Source organism: Rutidosis leptorrhynchoides, chromosome 3 (assembly GCF_046630445.1).
Source record: "Rutidosis leptorrhynchoides isolate AG116_Rl617_1_P2 chromosome 3, CSIRO_AGI_Rlap_v1, whole genome shotgun sequence".
Taxonomy (NCBI): Eukaryota; Viridiplantae; Streptophyta; class Magnoliopsida; order Asterales; family Asteraceae; genus Rutidosis; species Rutidosis leptorrhynchoides.
This window is the reverse complement of record NC_092335.1, coordinates 11,223,255-11,244,093: the sequence shown is the minus strand read 5'-3', so window position 1 is coordinate 11,244,093 and position 20,839 is coordinate 11,223,255. Positions and strand designations below refer to the sequence as shown.

The window sequence follows — 20,839 nt, the reverse complement described above, 5'->3', positions numbered from 1 at the left end:
ACCTCAACCCTGTATAGCTAACTCCAACATTACTGCATATAGAGTGTCTATGATTGTTCCAAATAATATATATACATGGGTCGATATGATATGTCAAAACATTTGCATACGTGTCTATGGTATCCCAAGATTACATAATATATTAGAATACATGTATAATACAATATAAGTTAGCTAGGATATGATTTGTATAGATTTGTTAAACATTTCCCGTAGCTAAAAAGATCAAAAATATCCAATCTTGTTTTACCCATAACTTCTTCATTTTAAATCCGTTTTGAGTGAATCAAATTGATATGGTTTCATATTGAACTTTATTTTATGAATCTAAACAGAAAAAGTATAGGTTTATAGTCGGAAATATATGTTACAAGTCATTTTTGTAAAGGTAGTCATTTCAGTCGAAAGAACGACGTCTAGATGACCATTTTAGAAAACATACTTCCACTTTGAGTTTAACCTTGATTTTTGGATATAGTTTCATGTTCAATATGAAAAATCATTTTCCCAGAAGAACAACTTTTAAATCAAAGTTTATCATAGTTTTTAATTATCCAAACCAAAACAACCCCAGGTTTCACTACGACGGCGTATATCCGATTTTATGGTGTTCATCGTGTTTCCAGGTTTTAAATCATTAAGTTAGCATATCATATAGATATAGAACATGTGTTTAGTTGATTTTAAAAGTCAAGTTAGAAGGATTAACTTTTGTTTGCGAACAAGTTTAGAATTAACTAAACTATGTTCTAATGATTACAAGTTTAAACCTTCGAATAAGATAGCTTTATATGTATGAATCGAATGATGTTATGAACATCATTACTACCTCAAGTTTTCTGGGTAAAACTACTGGAAATGAGAAAAATGGATCTAGCTTCAAAGGATCCTTGGATGGCTTGAAAGTTCTTGAAACAGAATCATGACACGAAAACAATTCAAGTAAGATTTTCACTCGAAATAAGATTGTTATAGTTGTAGAAATTGAATCAAAGTTTGAATATGAATATTACCTTGAATTAGAAAGATAACCTACTGTAAATAACAAAGGTTCCTTGATCTTAGATGATTACTTGGAATGGATTAGAAAGCTTGGAAGTAGACTTGCAAACTTAGAAGTATTCTTAATTTTTATGAAACTATACTTATGAAATTTATGAAGAACACTTAGAACTTGAAGATGGAACTTGAGAGAGATCAATTAGATGAAGAAAATTGAAGAATGAAAGTGTTTGTAGGTGTTTTTGGTCGTTGGTATATGGATTAGATATAAAGGATATGTAATTTTGTTTTCATGTAAATAAGTCATGAATGATTACTAATATTTTTGTAATTTTATGAGATATTTCATGCTAGTTGCCAAATGATGGTTCCCACATGTGTTAGGTGACTCACATGGGCTGCTAAGAGCTGATCATTGGAGTGTATATACCAATAGTACATACATCTAAAAGCTGTGTATTATATGAGTACGAATACGGATGCATACTAGTAGAATTGTTGATGAAACTGAACGAGGATGTAATTGTAAGCATTTTTGTTAAGTAGAAGTACTTTGATATGTGTCTTGAATTGTTTCAAAAGTGTATGAATACATATTAAAACACTACATGTATATACATTTTAACTGAGTCGTTAAGTCATCGTTAGTCGTTACATGTAAATGTTGATTTGAAACCTTTAAGTTAACGATCTTGTTAAATGTTGTTAACCCAATGTTTATTATATCTAATGAGATGTTAAATTATTATATTATCATGATATTATGATATATTAATATATATTAATATGATATATATACATTTAAATGTCGTTACAACGATAATCGTTACATATAAGTCTCGTTTCGCAATTCTTGAGTTAGTAGTCTTGCTTTTACATATGTAGTTCATTGTTAACACACTTAATGATATATTTAAATATCATTTTATCATGTTAAATATAGTGTATCAATATCTTAATATGATACATATGTATTTAGTAGACGTTATCATAACGATAATCGTTATATATATCATTTCGAGTTTCTTAACTTAGTAATCTCATTTCTTATGTATATCACCCATTGTTAATATACTTAGTGAGATACTTACTCATCATAATCTTATGTCAACCATATATATATGTCTATATATATACCACAACATGTAGTTTTTACAATTTTGTAACGTTCGTGAATCGCCGGTCAACTTGGGTGATCAATTGTCTATATGAAACTTATTTCAATTAATCAAGTCTTAACAAGTTTGATTGCTTAACATGTTGGAAACATTTAATCATGTAGATAACAATTTCATTTAATATATATAAACATGGAAAAGTTCGGGTCACTACATATGAAATGAATTTTAATGATATAGACAAAATCATATACAGTTAACAAGAATTTGAAACTGAATTTGGATTCTATGATCAATGATACGTATTAATATGTATGTATATCAGTATTTATATATATTTATCTATATATGTATTTATATATATAAATATAATCGTATTTTATATATATGTATATTTATATATATCTGAATTTATATATTTTGTTTATATATTTGTATTTAAATATTAAATTCCTAATTTTTATAATTAACTAATATTATTGTATTAATATTATTAATAATACTAATAATAATCTTATTGATAATAATCATATTATTAATAAAGAGACTAGTAATAATAAATAATAATATTATTACTTAAAAAATGACAATAATAGTCTTATTAGTTATAATAATAATAATAATAATAATAATAATAATAATAATAATATTAATAATAATATACCAACTTGTATAAATCAAATTTTATATATATATATATATATATATATATATATATATATATATATATATATATATATATATTACATAAAAAATATTAATATTAATAATAAAAATAATAATATTAATATTAACAATAATGATAATATAACAATTATATTCAAACTTATACTTTAATATAATACAATTGATTAATTATATTATATATTCTATGACAACATTTATTAGATATTGGATATTTATATATTTTATATATATATATATATATATATTACAATATAGTACTAATTATTAATAGGAATCATATATATATATATATATATACATATAGTTTCATAATAATATCATATACATGTTTATATATATATAATCATTTTAATTGTACTTAATTATTTTGTTTATTAATTTTACATTTCTAATCCTAATTAATTAAAGTGTATTTTTTTATTTTTTTTATTTTTTTATTTATGTAAATTATTATATATACTCTTATATTTATATTTATAAATATATTTATATATTTATTTACAGACAATAGTTCGTGAATCATCGAGAGTAGTCAATGGTTAAATGAATCCATGTAAACAGTTCAAAAATTTTGAGACTCGGTTTAATAGACTTTGCTTATCGTGCCGAAACCATATATAGATTAAGTTTAAATTTGGTCGGAAATTTCCGGGTCGTCACAAATTGGGCATCCATGAAAACGAAGACCTAGATTTCTTGCTGTCCATGACGTTTTAATCACACATTCAGCTCCACACCAACAACGAACTATTTTTTTATTAGGGTAATTGGGGCTAGTTTTTTTTTTAGAGTTTATGAAAATTGAATTGGGGATATTTGAGAATGAACAAAGGGACGTGACTTTTATATTGGCCATGTGACCGTTAGGCTGCTAGAAGACCAATATACCCTCACATAGGTAGCACGTGAGGGTGACACACACATATATCTAACGCCATTTGTGTGCAGGATTTCAATTGAAATGAATTGAAACTTTGAGGTCATCTACGTCAAATTAAAACTTTAAGGTCATCGGTGCAATTTCGTGCAAACTTTAGGGACCAATGGCACAATTTTTTCTTTATTTAACTTGATCTCCTGAATTACCAAAAGTATGAAACAATGTGGTCCAAAGTAGAATGTGTGATTTGCAGGTTCAGATATTAGATCAACAAAGAATGTAAATAAACTAAATGTAGTCTAATGAGTTATAACCTAATAATCGGTAAACTTATAAATATATGCTACCAATAAGAATGATATACACATGAAGTATCAGCTTTGAAACATGCATATAAAAAATGCTCTCTCTTTGCTCTTTCTCTCTCCGGCAACTCTTACAATTCCCGGCCAAATTCCGGTAATCAATCTCGCCGATCTTGTTTATTTTTACTGTTATTCCACTTTTCTTGTTTTCTTTGCTGTCTTTTTCATCATCATCATAATGTATTCTATTCCCACTTCCCCTTTCACACCTGGTATACCATCATCGAAGAAAAACTATACACAATCCAGATCTACTAATATGATAAACGGCATCAAATATCAACCCGATAACGTCGGGATCTGGGTTAAGATTGATAGAAACGGGAAACGTCAGATTGATTGCCAATCAGCAACGCCTATCGCAGATGAATTCCCACTTTTGAACCCGTCATCTTCAAACCCTAATCCTCCCTTACACAGCAACCCTAAGTCTGCAAACCCTAATAGCAAACCTTCAATTTTTACGAACCTTAATGCTGCAAGCTATTCTAACAATCCAAACCCTAGTCGATACCCATCTCAGCAGGCGAACCCTAAAACAAAAACCTCTCAGTTTACGTCAAAGTTGAATTCATCTTATAATCAAATCTATAACAATTTTAAATATCGTGAATCTGCCATTAATCTTGTCAAACGGTTCGGGATCCCTAGCTCTGATTCGGTTAAATCCAATACAAACCCAAACCCGATCCCAATTGATAAGTCAAGAATAACTTCTTACCTCTTCCATAACTTTCCTGACAATTGGTGCTCCATAGACTTCTGGGACATATTCAAAAGATATGGTAATATTCATGAAGTCTATATACCTAAGAAGACACTGAAAAATGGAAGAAAGTTTGGTTTTGTTCGGTTCTTAGATGTCCCTCCATATCACAAAGAATCTCTCGCAAGAAGGCTTAGTCTTATAGTTGCAGGTGATAATCTTCTCAAAGTTTACTTGGCTCATGATTCTGAAAGAAAGAAACCTGATGCACATCCCAACAAATCGAATTCTGGTACAAGAAACAATGTCAAGTCAGCCTTTACTTCTCATGTGGATGACAGAAAATTCAAAGATGTGATCCTCAACAAGCCGGCCTCGAACGAAAGCATCCCTTCGATTAAGGTAAACTCTAATGATGAACTTATTCAAATACTTGGTCAAGCGGTAATTGCAAAGGTCAAAGACCTTGAATACTTGGAATATTTTAGCGAGATATGTGAAAGTGAAATCCTTAGTGGGTTTACTATCAAATATCTAGGCGGGCATGATCTAATGCTTATATTTGAGGAATCCAACCCGGCCCTTGATTTGATTAACAACTCGGATCACCCACTATGGAATTGGCTAGAGGATATTAATCCATGGGACCCTGAAATATATAAATCCTCCGGTAGACTCGCTTATATTAACATATTTGGGGTTCCCATTAATTGTTGGCTAGAATCCACCTTCATTGACATTGCCAAAAATTGGGGTGAAGTAATTGAAACGTTTAATTGCTCAATAACAAATGAGAACAATCAAGATTTATCTCACGGTTCGGTAATTGTCAAAACAAACAACTTCTCACCGATAAATGGACAAGCTATTATCAATCCCGGTGACATTAATCAGACTAAAGCATATATCATTGAGGTTCAAAACTTTTCTATGTTTAATCCATACGGTGATATTGATGACTCGTCAAATTGGGAAGCCGATAGCCTCTCGGATGGACATATCTCAGACGAAGAGTCACATTTAGATTGCGAAAACCGGGTTGAAGGAATTGATGAAAAGAACACCTACGCCAAAAATATTGGATTCACGCACCCACAAAGTGATAGTTCTCCGGCTAATCAAACATCTACCAACTCCTCAAAACGTATGAATACCCTTCATTTTGAAAACATAGCTCATAACCAATCTCGCCAGCCACCTCAACCTCCAACCGATAATGACTCAAACGAACCACCACCCATCCCTGATTTCAACTCCAATATACCTTACACCACCTCCTCAAACCCATCGAAACTAAACACCACAAAGCCTACACCTTCTGTTACCCATACCCCTATATCTGATATAGCCGACACCAGCCCCAAAACAACAAAATTACCAGATACCCCCGAAACAGCCTGCTTCAGCCCAACTAACATGGACTCAAAAATTCCTGAAGCCCAAGTACCTGATACCCCCGAAACAGTCTGCATCAGCCCAACTACCATGGACTCAAAAATTCATGAAGCCCAAGTACACGCTGTCTCGGTTACTAGCCCAATACCCTCTAAGGATATTACGGGTAACGATATACCCAATGATTCCATACAGAATGATATAAATGAAACAGTAAACTCACTCAATAGTGACACACTCGAACATACTGAGCACTTAGCTGACCCCCACACTACTCAAAATCCAACCGACCCCACTCATGACTCACCCTTAAACTCTCATACCAAATCACCTTTAACCTTTATGCCCGCCCCAAACGCCACGCAACAAACAAATTCCGACCCTTTTAACCTTGAACCTCTACTATTTTCGGATATTGCAATATCAAAAAAGAGGAAATTATCCAATACCACTGCCAAGCCTATTCCTAACCCAAAAAACACCCTACAAAAACCGGACATAAAACGACCTAGATCCAATATGCTTTATATGAAACACCTAGCAAGAAGTGGGCAAAAACTCAGAATTTCACATCTAGCTAAACGTAATAAATCCTCGTCTAATGGTGGAAGTAACACATCCGGCTACTCGAAGGGAGCTCACATAGACACGACGCGTAACAAAAAGAATAATAAATCAGGCTCCACCTCCAGCAAAAGTTTAGACACGTTTGAATTCGGGAAATGCATCGGGATTCGACGCAACCTCCAATGAATCCATCCTCCTTCACATCGATATTTGTAAGTCTTTTTCTCATGTGTACAATTTCTTTAAATATTCGGGGTATTGGACAAACGGGTAAAATAAGTTGGCTAAAACGTATCTGCAACAAAGAAAAACCAACGATTTTAGGTCTACAAGAAACCAAATGCGGACAAACAGGTGATAACACCATTGAATCTTTCTGGGGTAATTCTGATTTTAAATTCGTCCAAAAGGACTCGGTTGGTGCTTCCGGTGGTATCTTAACTATTTGGGATACTAATATCTTTTCGTTCAATTATGCGATTGAGGGCGAATTCTTCTTAGCAATACGCGGAACATGGGCAGGGCATGTTTCTGAAATTGCTTTCATTAATGTATATGGTCCTCATTCTTCCTCAAAAAAACTAAGACTCTGGAACGAACTCTCATCTCTCATTAACTCTCTTAACATTCCACACATTGTCTTTGGTGACTTTAATGAAGTAAGAAACAAAACAGAACGCATGAATACAGATTGCAATCAACATTGGGCAGATAATTTTAATAATTTCATAAATAACTCCGGATTAATTGATCTTCCATTAGGTGGAAAAAGATTCACAAGGATATGTGAGAAAATAATGAAATTCAGTAAACTTGACCGATTCCTTGTCTCTGATAGCATTTTCACCATCTGGCCCAATACATCCTCCAAAACTCTTGATCGTGATCTTTCCGATCACTGTCCTATCATTCTAAGAAATAACCTCCTCGATTCAGGCCCTAAACCAATACGTGTTTTTGACACATGGCTCGACCTTAAAGATGCCGACATTGTCATTGAAAGAGCCTGGTCGATTCCGACTACTGGTAATAGGCCAGACTGCATCTTCCGTAATAAATTAAAAAACGTAAAAATGGAGCTCAAAAAACATAGTATTCAACTTGATAACATTGACTCACAAATCCGAGATCATATTTCTGAATGTAATAATTGGGAACAAACTGCCGAAACCAGACCATTATCTGAATCGGAAAAACAAAAATGGATCGATGAAAAAATGCAGCAAACTGTCAAAGAAAAAAAGAAAATAAACATGCTTAAACAAAAATCCAGAATCAAATGGGCGCTTGAAGGTGATGAAAATTCAAAATATTTTCACAATTATATTAAAAAAAGAACATGTAAAAACAACATCCACGGCCTGTCAATCAATGGAACATGGTCTGAAGATCCTAATCTAATAAAACAAGAAGCATATTCTTACTTTAAAAACGTCTTCCTTTCCAAACATCTTCGTGACGAATGCCCCTTCGACAATGTACCACATCTCGATTACATCACCTCTTTAGACAATCAACTATTAGAAGCTAAATTTAATGAAACAGAAATATGGGAAGCCATAGGTAACTGTGATAGTTCCAAAGCTCCCGGCCCGGATGGCTTCAACATGAAATTCTTCAAAAAACATTGGGAACTGATAAAAAACGACCTAATTAATTGTCTAGATTGGTTCTGGACAAACGCGGAAATCTCCAGAGGTTGTAATGCTTCCTTCTTCACCTTAATTCCGAAAAAATCTAATCCAATTGAACTAAATGAATATCGACCAATATGTCTAATAGGTAGCTATTATAAAATCCTCACCAAAATACTCTCCAATCGCCTTGCAAAGGTCATCCATAAAGTCATAGGATCTGAACAAACTGCTTTCCTCAAAGGCCGCAACATCCTTGATAGTGTCCTAATTGCAAACGAAATAATAGATGAATTAAAACGTAAAAAACAAAAAGGCCTAATCTTTAAAGTTGATTTTGAAAAAGCATTCGATTGCATTGAATGGGACTTTCTATTTAAAACCATGCAATCTATGGGTTTTGGTTTAAAATGGATTGGTTTCATCCGGGCATGTCTTTCCTCATCGTCTATATCGGTCTTAATTAACGGGTCTCCCACCAAAGAATTCTCTCCCGAAAGGGGAATCCGACAAGGTGATCCCATATCGCCGTTCCTATTCATCATTGTTGCTGAAGGTCTTAACATACTTGTCAAAAGAGCATTAGCCAATGGTCATTTGCAAGGGTTAAAAATCGGACATGATAATCTCACTATCACACACCTTCAGTATGCAGACGATACAATCTTCTTCGGTGAGTGGTCTAAACGAAACGCAAAACACATCTCCAAACTCCTTAAGTGCTTTGAAAATATTTCGGGGCTCAAAGTTAATTTCCGCAAAAGCAAGCTCTACGGTATCGGTACCTCTCTGATCGAAACCGAGCAAATGGCTCAGTACATTAACTGCTCTGCTGGATCTACCCCTTTTACTTACCTCGGACTCCCTATCGGAGTCCCCACTTCACACTTTTCGTCTTGGCAACCAATCGTTGAAAAATTCGATAAAAGACTAACGGATTGGGCTGCCAAATCCATTTCATTCGGAGGCCGTCTTACGATAATCAAATCTATTCTAAGCAGTATCCCTTTATACTACTTCTCCTTATTCCACGCACCATCCGCTATCCTTAAGGTTCTCGAATCTAAAAGGCGGAAATTTTTCTGGGGAGGTTCTTCAAATGATAATAAAATTAATTGGATTAAATGGGACCAAATAATCTTACCTTACGAATGCGGGGGCTTAAACGTGGGATCCCTTTTTGCTAAAAACATATCACTACTTTGTAAGTGGTGGTGGCGCTTTAAAAATGAAAACAACGCATTATGGGTAAAAATAATCAAAAGCATTTATGGGCCGGGGGGGGGGGGGGGGGGGGGGGGGTTGGATACTAACATCTTGTGCAGGAACATTTCAGGTCGAACCATTTGGAAAGAAATTATCAAAGCCGGAAAAACTGCGGACAACGTAGGCACATCCTTCACTTCCTCAATTTCAAAGCGCATCGGGAATGGCACTTCAATTAGTTTTTGGAATGATATATGGATCGGAACTGAGAACTTAAAAACATCATTCCATAGATTATTCATGTTGGAATCCCAAAAAGAAGCAACCGTAGCTGAAAGAATACTGCGTAGTAATTCCACTTCGACTGGAAACTGGGACTGGTCCAGACCTCCTAGTGGCCGCGCATTGGATGAACTCACGGAACTTAATAATCTTATAACTTCTGTAAATATTTCAGATTGCCCTGACTCATGGAAATTCTCCCTCGACGCATCCGGAATCTTCACTACATCAACAATGTCAAATCTGATCAATACTCTGAAATCTGGTGCAAATTCAAGAAACCTGTCAATAACTCGCAACAAATACGTTCCACAAAAGGTCTTCATCTTCCTATGGAGGGTGACCCAGCAAAAAATCCCTGTTAGAAGTGAACTTGATAAAAAAGGAATTGACCTCGATACGATCTTATGTCCCTTATGCGAGCATCATATCGAAACCACTGAACATACATTGGTAAATTGTCAAAAAGTGTCTCCAATTTGGTCACAAATTCTCGACTGGTGGAATCAAAACAGCGCATTTATATCTAACATCAACGAAGCCACCATCACCGATCAAGGCTTCACATATAACTCAACCGGTTCGTCCCTTTGGCAAGCTACTAAATGGATCACGTGTTACATTATATGGAAACACAGAAACCTGAAGATCTTTTCCGGAAAAATATGGAATCCCGCAGCAATAATTTCTGAAATACAAACCCAAAGTTTTAGTTGGATTTCAAACCGTTCAAAAAAAATAATACCAATCGAGTGGCACCAATGGCTTCTCAACCCGTCATTCTATGTATCATCTCCCTCATCTCGCACGGGTGTCGGTTAAAATGTAGATAGTTTTAATCAGGTAGTGTTCGTTATTCTGGTTAGCCTATGTGGGGTAGATTAAATGGGTTGGTTGTGTGTCAACTTTGTCGCCGCTTGATCGGCACGGTTGCGCCCTCCTCCCCCGCTTGAATACTCAAGTTCGTTCCCTCATAGTGTTAGCTAGTATACGTCACTCCAGATTCTCCAATTTAGTTTTATCTCATTCCACTTTTCCGACTGTTTCGATTGTCTATAGCAATGTATAGTAGCATATAGGGACTTGTAATACTATAATTCGAGTAATATTAATAATATTCTTTTTTGCTTTTCAAAAAAAATATAAACAAATAAGAATATTTTAGTGATGGTTAGAAGCAAGAATTGATTGAAAAAAGCATACATGCTCTGTATTACCAAACGGTTTCTCATTCTTTAAAAATGCGATAAAACACTTGACTTTCATTTGGAATATGCGTGAAACGATATAAGGTCTGTCCGCAGTAGTCAAAAGAGGATACGGCCGTAAGAATCATTTAATTTCTGGCCGTTTATGATTTCATATAATGCAGAAAAAACTACATAACACACTATAATGACATTATAAAATTAACACGAAAACTTTAAAAATAGACATTTACAGTGTGACATTGGCAAAAAAAAAAAAAAAAAAAATTATTAAAATGTTGTACGCACCTTCATAAAGTAAATCCACCACATCATTATCTGATATCTGATACAGCTGCAAACCGTATATTAGTGATCCTGGTCTCTGTTATCATTTCTCCGAAAATTCAAGTTTCGGGTCGCTCCGGGTATAGCATGGTCCGGTCCATGTATGGATAATTGAAACCCCTACTTTGAGATTTTTACTAAATATATGCCTAATAAAATCTATTACTAACATTAAGTACACATGCTATGCTATTTGTTATTATAACAAAGAACAAAACTTGCACATGGTATTCGAGAAATGATGACCTGCTTTCAATCATGTAAAATAATTCATAAAAATGACAGAAAAGTCATAACTTACTATTGAAATTGAGCCACAAATATACGGAATGATTAGCGTCTTGTTAAGAACTGAAAGCTTTTTCTGACGAATATAGAATTTGAGTGAAATTGTGTAATTAGGGTTCATGGTGATTGGAGTTAAAGATGTTAATACATAAACAGAGAAAAATAATGCCACTTTTAGAAAACCAAATGTAATTGATTAACTAACACACTTCAAATTCTGAGATACTTACTTTGCAAAATCCATGGTCATATGAAGAACATGCGGGTTGGAGATGCTGTCAGAGATAACCAAAACCAAATCAAAACAACTGGTAAGGGTTTGAGGATAGTAACATGAAACCCTAATTTCTACTTTACCGGAAAATTGACTAATATTCAGTCTTTTCGGCGATGGTGAAGGAGGAGACGGTAGAAGCGACGACTGTGGTGGTTGTAGCAAAGATTATTGCCGTTTGGGTCCTCTACGGTATTTGTATTTCAATGAAGAATTGAAGGTGAAAAAGAGGCGAATGAAAATGACAGTAGAGAAAATATAAGAAAAAATGAAGAGTTTGGTCTAGATAAAGAAGAAAAGGAAAACTGAAGAAGGGGAAAATAATGATAAAACAGACTCGAACCCAGGAACACCCGTTTAACAGTTAGTAACGTTAACCATCCAAGCTACACAACATTACTGATTGAGTGCCATTAAATTCTATATATTCACTAAAGCATATACTAATTAAACCAATAAAAAAATCGGGTGAACAATGAAAACATGCTCTCTAATGATAGTAACAAGCATGTGGGTCAGTCGCGCGTTGCTGCGACCAACCCGTTATATGATCCGGTAGACCTAAAACTGTATTACATAATAATAAGTTCTTATGTTGTCTACAATTTTTAACAAATAAAGTTATACACTGGCATGTTGTAGAAAAAAAATCAAAATTACATGCTTTCAGCAAATAAATGTTGGCAACATTAGTTGATGTTGGTCCATGAGCGTGGGCCATCTTCAATATATACATTTAAAAGTAGATGCCATGCTTGTGCACATGTTGTTTCAATCTTTTTTTCCTTCTTCGATGGTGTCCCTGTATCAACATTAAAAGGGTGAAGATCTTATAATTTTGTTGACTTTTACTTATAATCACGGCTAGGGACAACTTAACATGTAATTGTTTCCTTAGGTAACATGGTTTCTTTTTGAATTGGATCAGTTCTTTTGATGTTTGTCTAAGGCAACAATGTACTACAGTAAACTCAACATGTGATGTTGTAACATACATAAATACAGTTTACTCCCATAAACTTCTCAAAACATTTGACACCATAGTTTAGTTGCTCTGAGAAGATAATAATAATAATAATAGGGAATAAAAGATGAATGTGTTAAATTGAAAAATATCACAAAAAGGTTTAAAAAACTTGAAAGTTGTGGTATGAAAGTTGCTACTGTTTTCCTTATGCTTTCTCCAAATCATCACTATATCATTGTTATTGATCCTAATAGGAATTCCAACATAAACTCGTAAAAATTACCTCTTGTTTCTGGTAGTAACCATGAATCTCATCAACACACTCAACCACAGCAAGTGGCTCATTCTTATCATCTTCATCAATGTCCGGGGATAGTTCCTCATATACGTCCTCATCCTAAAATACGAATCTGAATCATCAGATAGATCAATAAAGACAACTACTCAATGAAGATAAACGCATGAAACTATCAAATATTTTTTTTAAAAACCAAGAAAATACCTGCAGATAAATCGAATAAAACCATAATTCCTTTCTACATCTTCACTCCAATTCAAATAAATCTGTGCAAAGGAATAGGTAAGCAAGCATACATAACGAAAAGTAAATCATCTACAGCAATATGAATAACCAAGTGTCTTACCATATAGAATACAAAATAGGAAATGAGGACTAAACTACAAATAGCTTTTAATACAACCCGGAAAAAATGATATACAATCAGTCCGTTAACGAATACTGTAACTGATGTTTTGGTGTAAAACATTTAGCAGCAGATCTTAAACTCATTAACATCATTTGAAATATAAATAACAACAGTTGAGGCCTTAATACAATGTGACATAATAGTTGACATTATAAAACAAAGCATAAACTTAGCAGCCAGTAAAGTGAGATGCTGATATATATAATAATCGACCGTATACCTAATAATCATGTCATAGAAAGTAAATACGGAGCAACAGTTACGGAAAGTTAAGAAGAGAATGTCCTCTCAAGGCCGATCTTTCAACCGCCTCCTTGAAACTAACCAACCTCAATCAATAGAACCAACAAAATTTCAATAGGTGATATAGGTAAATCCTAAAAACATATCGAAATTATCATCCAAAGTGGCATTAAACTCACTTTGACAAATATCAAAGAAGAATATATTTTTTACTAAAGTATGTTTTTAATAAAAAAAATCAAATTACCAAAACTACTCTAAGCCACTTTAAATTACTCCATATTATAACAGTGGATAACTAATGCATTATTAACATGTTTATTCAAAGAAAGTAAAATGAAATGCTTCGTGAAGATATAAGGACAGTCACGAAACAAACTAAACAATAAAGTAAAATTATTTAGTTATTGTTAGTACAACTTACTGGAGAAAAACCATCGAGCAGTTGGGACGGCGGAGATAGAGGCAACAATGGTCATAGCGGTTATAATGATTATTGCCGGCTACAACTATCCGGTTACCGATAACGGCACCTCAAACCCTGATTCTCACCCCAATTCTTCAATCACTATCTAAACCTTCAATAACTTTTAAAAAACCAAGAAAAAAGAATATTTCTTCACAACAACCCCTAATAATTCATATTATTACGTTAAAAGCAACAATTGAGGAGATGAGAATCGATCGCATAAGGTCATGGAAGAAGTAGGTGTAGTAGAGAAATCTAGATTTTGATTATGAGAGATGGGTAGGCGTGGGCACTAATTTGATACAAAAATCAGATAAAAAAATTCCGTAATTTGATAGTTTAGTTATAAAAAAAAGGTTAGATGTTTGGGATTGTCAAAATTGTCGGAGGAAGTAATCTCTATCGGTGGAGCATGATGGAGATGATAGTTGTGATGGAGGAGCTAAAAATCGACAGGACGTTGCGGATGGAGACGATGTTTGGTGGCGGTGGAGAGGATGATTGGTGTGATGGGGCGATGGTGGCGATAAAATCTCCAGAAGCTTATGTCGCGAAAAACCCTAGCCAAATGAAGAGCCGGTGACTGTTGAAGATATTAAGCGTACGTAGAAGAGGTGTAAAAAGACTCATTTAACTAATATAATAATCTGGTAAGTAGTAAATCTGTATTCTCTGTTGGTATAATTATAATACTTCGTATAATATAATTAAACCAATAAAAAAAAGTGGGTGAACAGTGAAAACATGTTATCTAATGGGATATTATTAATAATAATAATAATAATAATAAATAAATATAATATAATATAATATAGTAAAATCAATTAAAAAAAAGCCGGTGGACAGTGAGAACATGTTCTGTATTGATATGATTGTTATAATATAATATAATAAAATCAATAAAAAAAATCGGTTGAACAGTGAAAACATGTTCTCTGTTGATATAATTGTAATTGTAATGTAATTGTAATTGTAATGTAATGTAATGTAATGTAATGTAATGTAATTGTAATGTAATTACTAATTTAATTTAATAACTTTTTTTTTTCTATTAACTTCAACAAAAAGAAATAAGAATACCTTATTTGTAGTGAAAACAAGAAGTATAATGGTTAAACTTGACCATCGAAAATAATAGAAGGACTACTATTGTCAACTAACTTTAATTCTAAACGGTAACAACACGGGTCAAAATTGGATCCGAGAACTTCCACCGAATAAAACCCTAATACCCGCAATTATCAACATCTTCCGTTCACCGGTTCTTAAAAAATTTAGGGTTTTATATCGTTATTGGCGGCAACTTCAAATTTCACTTGTGAATTCGCCATGGGGAAATCAAAGAGCTCAAGGAAAGGAAAGAAAGCATGGAGATCGAATATAAGCACTCAAGATATCGAAGATTTCTATGATAAATCCACCAAAGACGCACTTTCCGGTGGTCCCCTCACCGGCGTCCCCAACGATTCGCTGTTTTTCGTCGATAAATCAAGAGGTAATCATAGCACTCTGCATATATATATATATATATATATATATATATATATATATATATATATATATATATATATATATATATATATATATATATATATATGTGGAGTATGTAATATTACTTTTTTGTTATTTTGAATTTTCAGATCTTTCTGTGAAGCGTAAAATTGATAAACATAGAGAGAAGATACTTCGTGTTGATAGTATACTGCAGAAGAATACATTTGTAAAACCTATACCATCATCAACTCAGAAAAAAACAAATAAACAACAAAAGGAGATTCAGAAGATAGAAAGTTGTTCTCTGGTTTGTTACTCTTTAAAATAGTTGTTAGAATTGGTTCATATGAATTATTATTAGTAAATTGTTAGTGTGATACTGATACTGATTGATTGATGATGTTGTACTGTAATTGTACCAGACAGATGGGATTAAGGATACAGGCATGGTTGATATATGGAACGATACAGGTCGATTTCTATTTAATTATTTATTTATATTTTTGGATGTTTGTTGTGTGCAATTGTGATGTAATGAGATTCTGTTATTGTATGTGGTTTTTTCAGGTGACCGTGTTGTAAAGAAGAGAAAGGTGAAACATCTATTAGCAATCTTTTTTTAGTAAATTCAATTGCTCGCGCGTACAAGACTATGATACGTGCTTTTGCTGCTTTGGGCCCATTTGTTATAGCTATATTACTGAGTAAGATAATTATGTTTTTGACAGGTCGGGAATAAGACTATTGTAATTCCAGCCGTTGAAGTAGAGCCACCTGGCTGCTCATACAATCCTTCGTCTGAAAGTCATCAGGTTACTTGGATATAAATAACTCATCATAGGTCTACATTTTACAAAGTAGTATGTAGGAAATTAGAATTTTTTTTTCCCTCTTATTTATTAACTAATTCTTATTGTTTCGTTACTTTTGACAGGACTCGTTGGCTCAGGCCATTGCAGATGAAATGCAGAAAGTTTATACGAAAGAATTGCGTCCTGCACCTGTTCCTTTAAATGTTGTTGGAGAAGCTATTGATGAGGAAGATGTGGGTACCTTTAATTGTCTGTATATGTATGTTAGTTTATTGAATTGTCTTTGATGTATGCAGTGAAATGGATTTCTAAAATGATATGAGAACTTTACAGAGGTATTTTCTTGATGCGGTTAATGAGAGTGATGATGACATAGAAGACAACGATGTTGATGAAAATGCTGATGCAGATTATGAAAAGAGGTATGTTCAATTTTTTGTTATCATTTAATAGTAGCTGTTTGAAGATAAGGTGATAATTATTATTAAATGACTGTATATATGGCTTTGCTTAGTATGAACACTCTGATTGATATAAGTATTTGATACGGAGTATAACCGTAAGTTGCAGTGCATCCTTGGAAACTAGGTGACATTATACATTATAGACTTATAGTCTCTGCAGTTTTGACTCGTAGTTTTGGTATCGTAACAGGTTATGCATTTAAAGCACAGTTAGCTATTTTTCACGTGTTGTCAAAATATCGACGGTCAAATTCACTTTGGCCGTTCTATCTAGTTGTTTTTGGGATCCTTAATGTCAATATACCACAAAATGGATCCTTATTCTGAAAACAGCTGGATATTGATACCGAAAGTTGACCTTGAAAAATAAGTTTAATTCACTTATCCGGTACTTAATTATGTTATACGTGCGGCTTGTTTGTTTCATGGTTTAAAAAATATCCTCTGTTTTAAGCTTAGACATTGGATGCTTTTAAGTTGGGCAAACATGATACAGTTATTGTTAGACTAAATTCTAGCTTGGAAGAAAATTGAAACCTAGAGGGAATCGTTTTGCAGAATGCTGCCACTAGCTGAGATATAAAAAAAAAAATACAGAAGAAAAGTTTTTGTATTTGTTTATGGATTAGGTAGTAAATGAAAATTGTTCCAACAGGTGTTTCATGGACCATCAACCAAGATTTTGTAGTATCAAGTGTTAATTGTGACGCATTTGTTATGGACTTGTTTTTTCCATAAAAAGTATTCATTGCACTCTAAATGTAGGTATTAATGTGTGTAGTTGATGCTTGATAGTTGATACAGAATACAAATTTATGTGGCAAAAATATAATGTAAAATCATAAAAAGATGTTAAGCCCTATTTTGATAATACACATGTTTTATGTGTTTTTTTACTTGTATGCAGACTTGCGACTGTTGTTGATAACCGATCGAAATTGCATTTACTAAAACTTCTGAAATCTATTTTTTCATAATCCACACTGATTCTTATGATCGTCAGGCCTTTTAAAACAAAGAGAGTGACACGAGTAAAGCTGAATAGGAGAGCTCGAAACAAAGAGAAACTCAAGTTTGAAGCAGAAGCAAAAAAGACAAAGAAATTGTCAAAAGAACTAGACAGGTATTTATCTATATATACTCTTACCCTTATTAATTATCCACAAAAGTATTAGTTGTGTGTCACTTAACTTTTTTTTTTTTTTTTTTTTTATATAACACAGCTTACCAGATATAATTAAAGAAATAGCCAAGGAAGATAAAGAAAAAAGCAAGAGACATCTTCGTCGTGTTGTTGCTAAACAGGAAAGATTAAAATCATGCCCACCACGTTTAGGAAGACGCAAGTAAGTCTTACTATTTTATATACTATTCTCTGTTTCATATAGTTATGAACCTATGATCTAAGCGTGAATGGATATTGGGTTAACGTTATATATTACATGTCAGATTTGAGCCTGCACCTATACAAGTGTTGTTATCTGAAGAAATTACTGGTTCTTTAAGGAAGCTCAAGGTATGCACTTTTTCAACCAATGTAGGATTCGAGTTAATTAAGTCGGAGATAAAAAGATAAACATAAACATTGTCATTTTACATTAGACGATTCTTTACTTAGACCATAGTTTCTTAAACTGCCAAGTAAAAATATTATTCATGCATTGTAGGCTTGTTGCACCCTTGCTAGGGACCGATACAAGAGCCTTGAGAAAAGAGGAATCATTGTTCCTACAGCTAAGAGTGGCAGGTATGTTACACAGCTTGTGATATGTGAAGCATTTTTGTGTTATTGCTGTACTCATGAATTGATAAATGGAGTTTTAAAATTATTTGTACAGGAAATAATAATCTGCGCAAAATTTAGATGGATGGGCAAGCAAAATCGGCCGATTGAGAAGAGATAATTGTGCTGGTCTTGGATGATGCAACTGCTGTGTCTTATTTGGCTTTTGGCCTTTTGAAATTAATTTATTTTCAAATCTTTAGTTGTCATGTAGCATTTTTCTTTGGACTTTGACCCATGATAAGTTAACAAATATTCAGTTAACAAATTGAGATGTATTGGTGGTTCAATTCAAATTTATATGTGCCTCCTAAAACTGGTCAGTTAACTGGATTTCGCTTATAATTTCTTCGTTTAGTTATTGATTATTATATCTGATAATACTCGAATGGTAGATGTTAGTTTGAATTCGGTTGATTATATTAGGCAATTACATGAATAGAAATTGTAACCTGGTTTTTGAAGCTGCTTATCTACAATAACTCGGTTTTTTAAAAACTTAAACGTATAAAAAAAACACAAAAGCTTTGATTTTAAGAAATTGAACCCGCGATTTCCATAGTATTCCATTATTGTCTTCTATTCGCAACCTCTCATAAATCTTATCCTTACGTTTATGGCATCATACAAGTGTTTTCTTGTAGTTTAGTTCTGACTGTTTAGTTTCTTAATTCCACCAACTGACTTGTAGATCAACCATTTTAAAGGTGTTCAAACTAAACTTACACGTAAATAATGAAGCACAATACACACTTGAACAATGACGAACTCGCAGTGATTGCATTAGAACTTGTGCATCTTGTGTGATATAATACTTGAATAAAGCAATACCTTAAGTAGGCTTACAAGAGAAAAATACTTAATTACCACTATCCCAATACTACCATGATATCTGCTACTAATTCTACCACTAAATCGAGTACATCAAAGTATCAAAAAAGAAAATGATCCTGAAAATAAAAAACGGATAGATGACCAAGTCATTTGTGTAAGTCACAAAGACCAATATTGGTGTTGCACGTTTAACAAGCGATATGTTATCTGGTTTGTAGTTGTTGCTCTCTCACACGAACAATACTCTTTCTTGTTATGACATGTATGTTACAAGAGATGCTTGGTTTGAAGTCAACAACCAAATATTGAATGCATTGTTCAGCATACAGTAATCAGTAACGTTATCATCACATCGTATTGGGCAGGGCCGGATATTGGGTCGTGCAAGATGTGCAATCGCACATGGCTTGATATTCAAAATGACCAAAAAAAAAAATTATACCTCAACATTACATATCTAGGTCCATTTGATTTCATATTACGTTTTCTGCAACTGTTATTTTAATTGAGGCTAGTACTCACGACATTTTTAGAATTATTGAACTTATTATTATTAAATAAAAAACTTTCGTATCTAAGGGTCCACTTTATTTATTGAATAGAGCACATAAAAGTGACATGACGAGACTGATGGGCTTAACATTTGATATATGTGCTCAGAGGGCTTTTGGCCTAGCTACATTTAAAGCTCCCCCATCAAACAAAGTGGTTGTGTTAGTTATAAGCCTCATCATACTGTATTATTGTGTGTTTATTTCCAATTAACGTCTGTAGTGAATCAAGATGATTTTATGTACGGTAGTAGATACTGCAAGTTACTTGTAACCCAACATAGTTGTTGCTGCATTCACTAATTAGCTGTCATTGAATCGCCACTACACCTTTATTTTCAGCGTGTTTCATATGGTTCGCCATCACACAAATCTATTTCAAATGATGTTGGAACCAATTAAGTATCCATTAACTTCCATTATGCCTAGACAACTAGTGGAATTCTATGTCAACTGAAGATTGCAATTTCTTTAGTTTAATGTTGCACATCGTTTTTGTTTTCCGTTACTCATGTACATGCAATATTCTTCGAAGACACTTTGACCGAGTATACGATTAAAATGCACAATGTTTGA

General features: G+C 33.3%; 2 protein-coding genes and 1 long non-coding RNA gene across 3 annotated transcripts; 2 read left to right on the top strand and 1 right to left on the bottom strand.

Annotated features, from left to right (window-relative positions):
• The first annotated feature begins 6,947 nt into the window (after positions 1–6,947).
• Positions 6,948–8,571, top strand: LOC139899672 (uncharacterized). Its single transcript, XM_071882520.1, has 2 exons — positions 6,948–7,949; positions 8,503–8,571. The coding sequence occupies exons 1-2, from the start codon at positions 6,948–6,950 to the stop codon at positions 8,569–8,571; spliced, it is 1,071 nt and encodes a 356-aa protein (XP_071738621.1).
• A 3,819-nt stretch (positions 8,572–12,390) lies between these two features.
• LOC139895738 (uncharacterized) lies at positions 12,391–14,930 on the bottom strand. Its single transcript, XR_011776002.1, has 4 exons — positions 14,281–14,930; positions 13,409–13,470; positions 13,190–13,303; positions 12,391–12,741 (listed from the first exon to the last, which is right to left on the bottom strand). It is a non-coding gene; the product is annotated as an uncharacterized lncRNA (long non-coding RNA).
• A 644-nt stretch (positions 14,931–15,574) lies between these two features.
• On the top strand, positions 15,575–19,219 carry LOC139895736 (ribosome biogenesis protein NOP53-like). Its single transcript, XM_071878273.1, has 12 exons — positions 15,575–15,820; positions 15,966–16,126; positions 16,242–16,290; positions 16,387–16,412; positions 16,548–16,631; positions 16,754–16,864; positions 16,965–17,053; positions 18,099–18,218; positions 18,319–18,441; positions 18,545–18,611; positions 18,763–18,842; positions 18,934–19,219. Exons 1-12 carry the CDS (start codon positions 15,655–15,657, stop codon positions 18,938–18,940), a joined length of 1,083 nt encoding a protein of 360 aa, XP_071734374.1. The 5' UTR covers positions 15,575–15,654; the 3' UTR covers positions 18,941–19,219.
• The last annotated feature ends 1,620 nt before the right edge of the window (positions 19,220–20,839 follow it).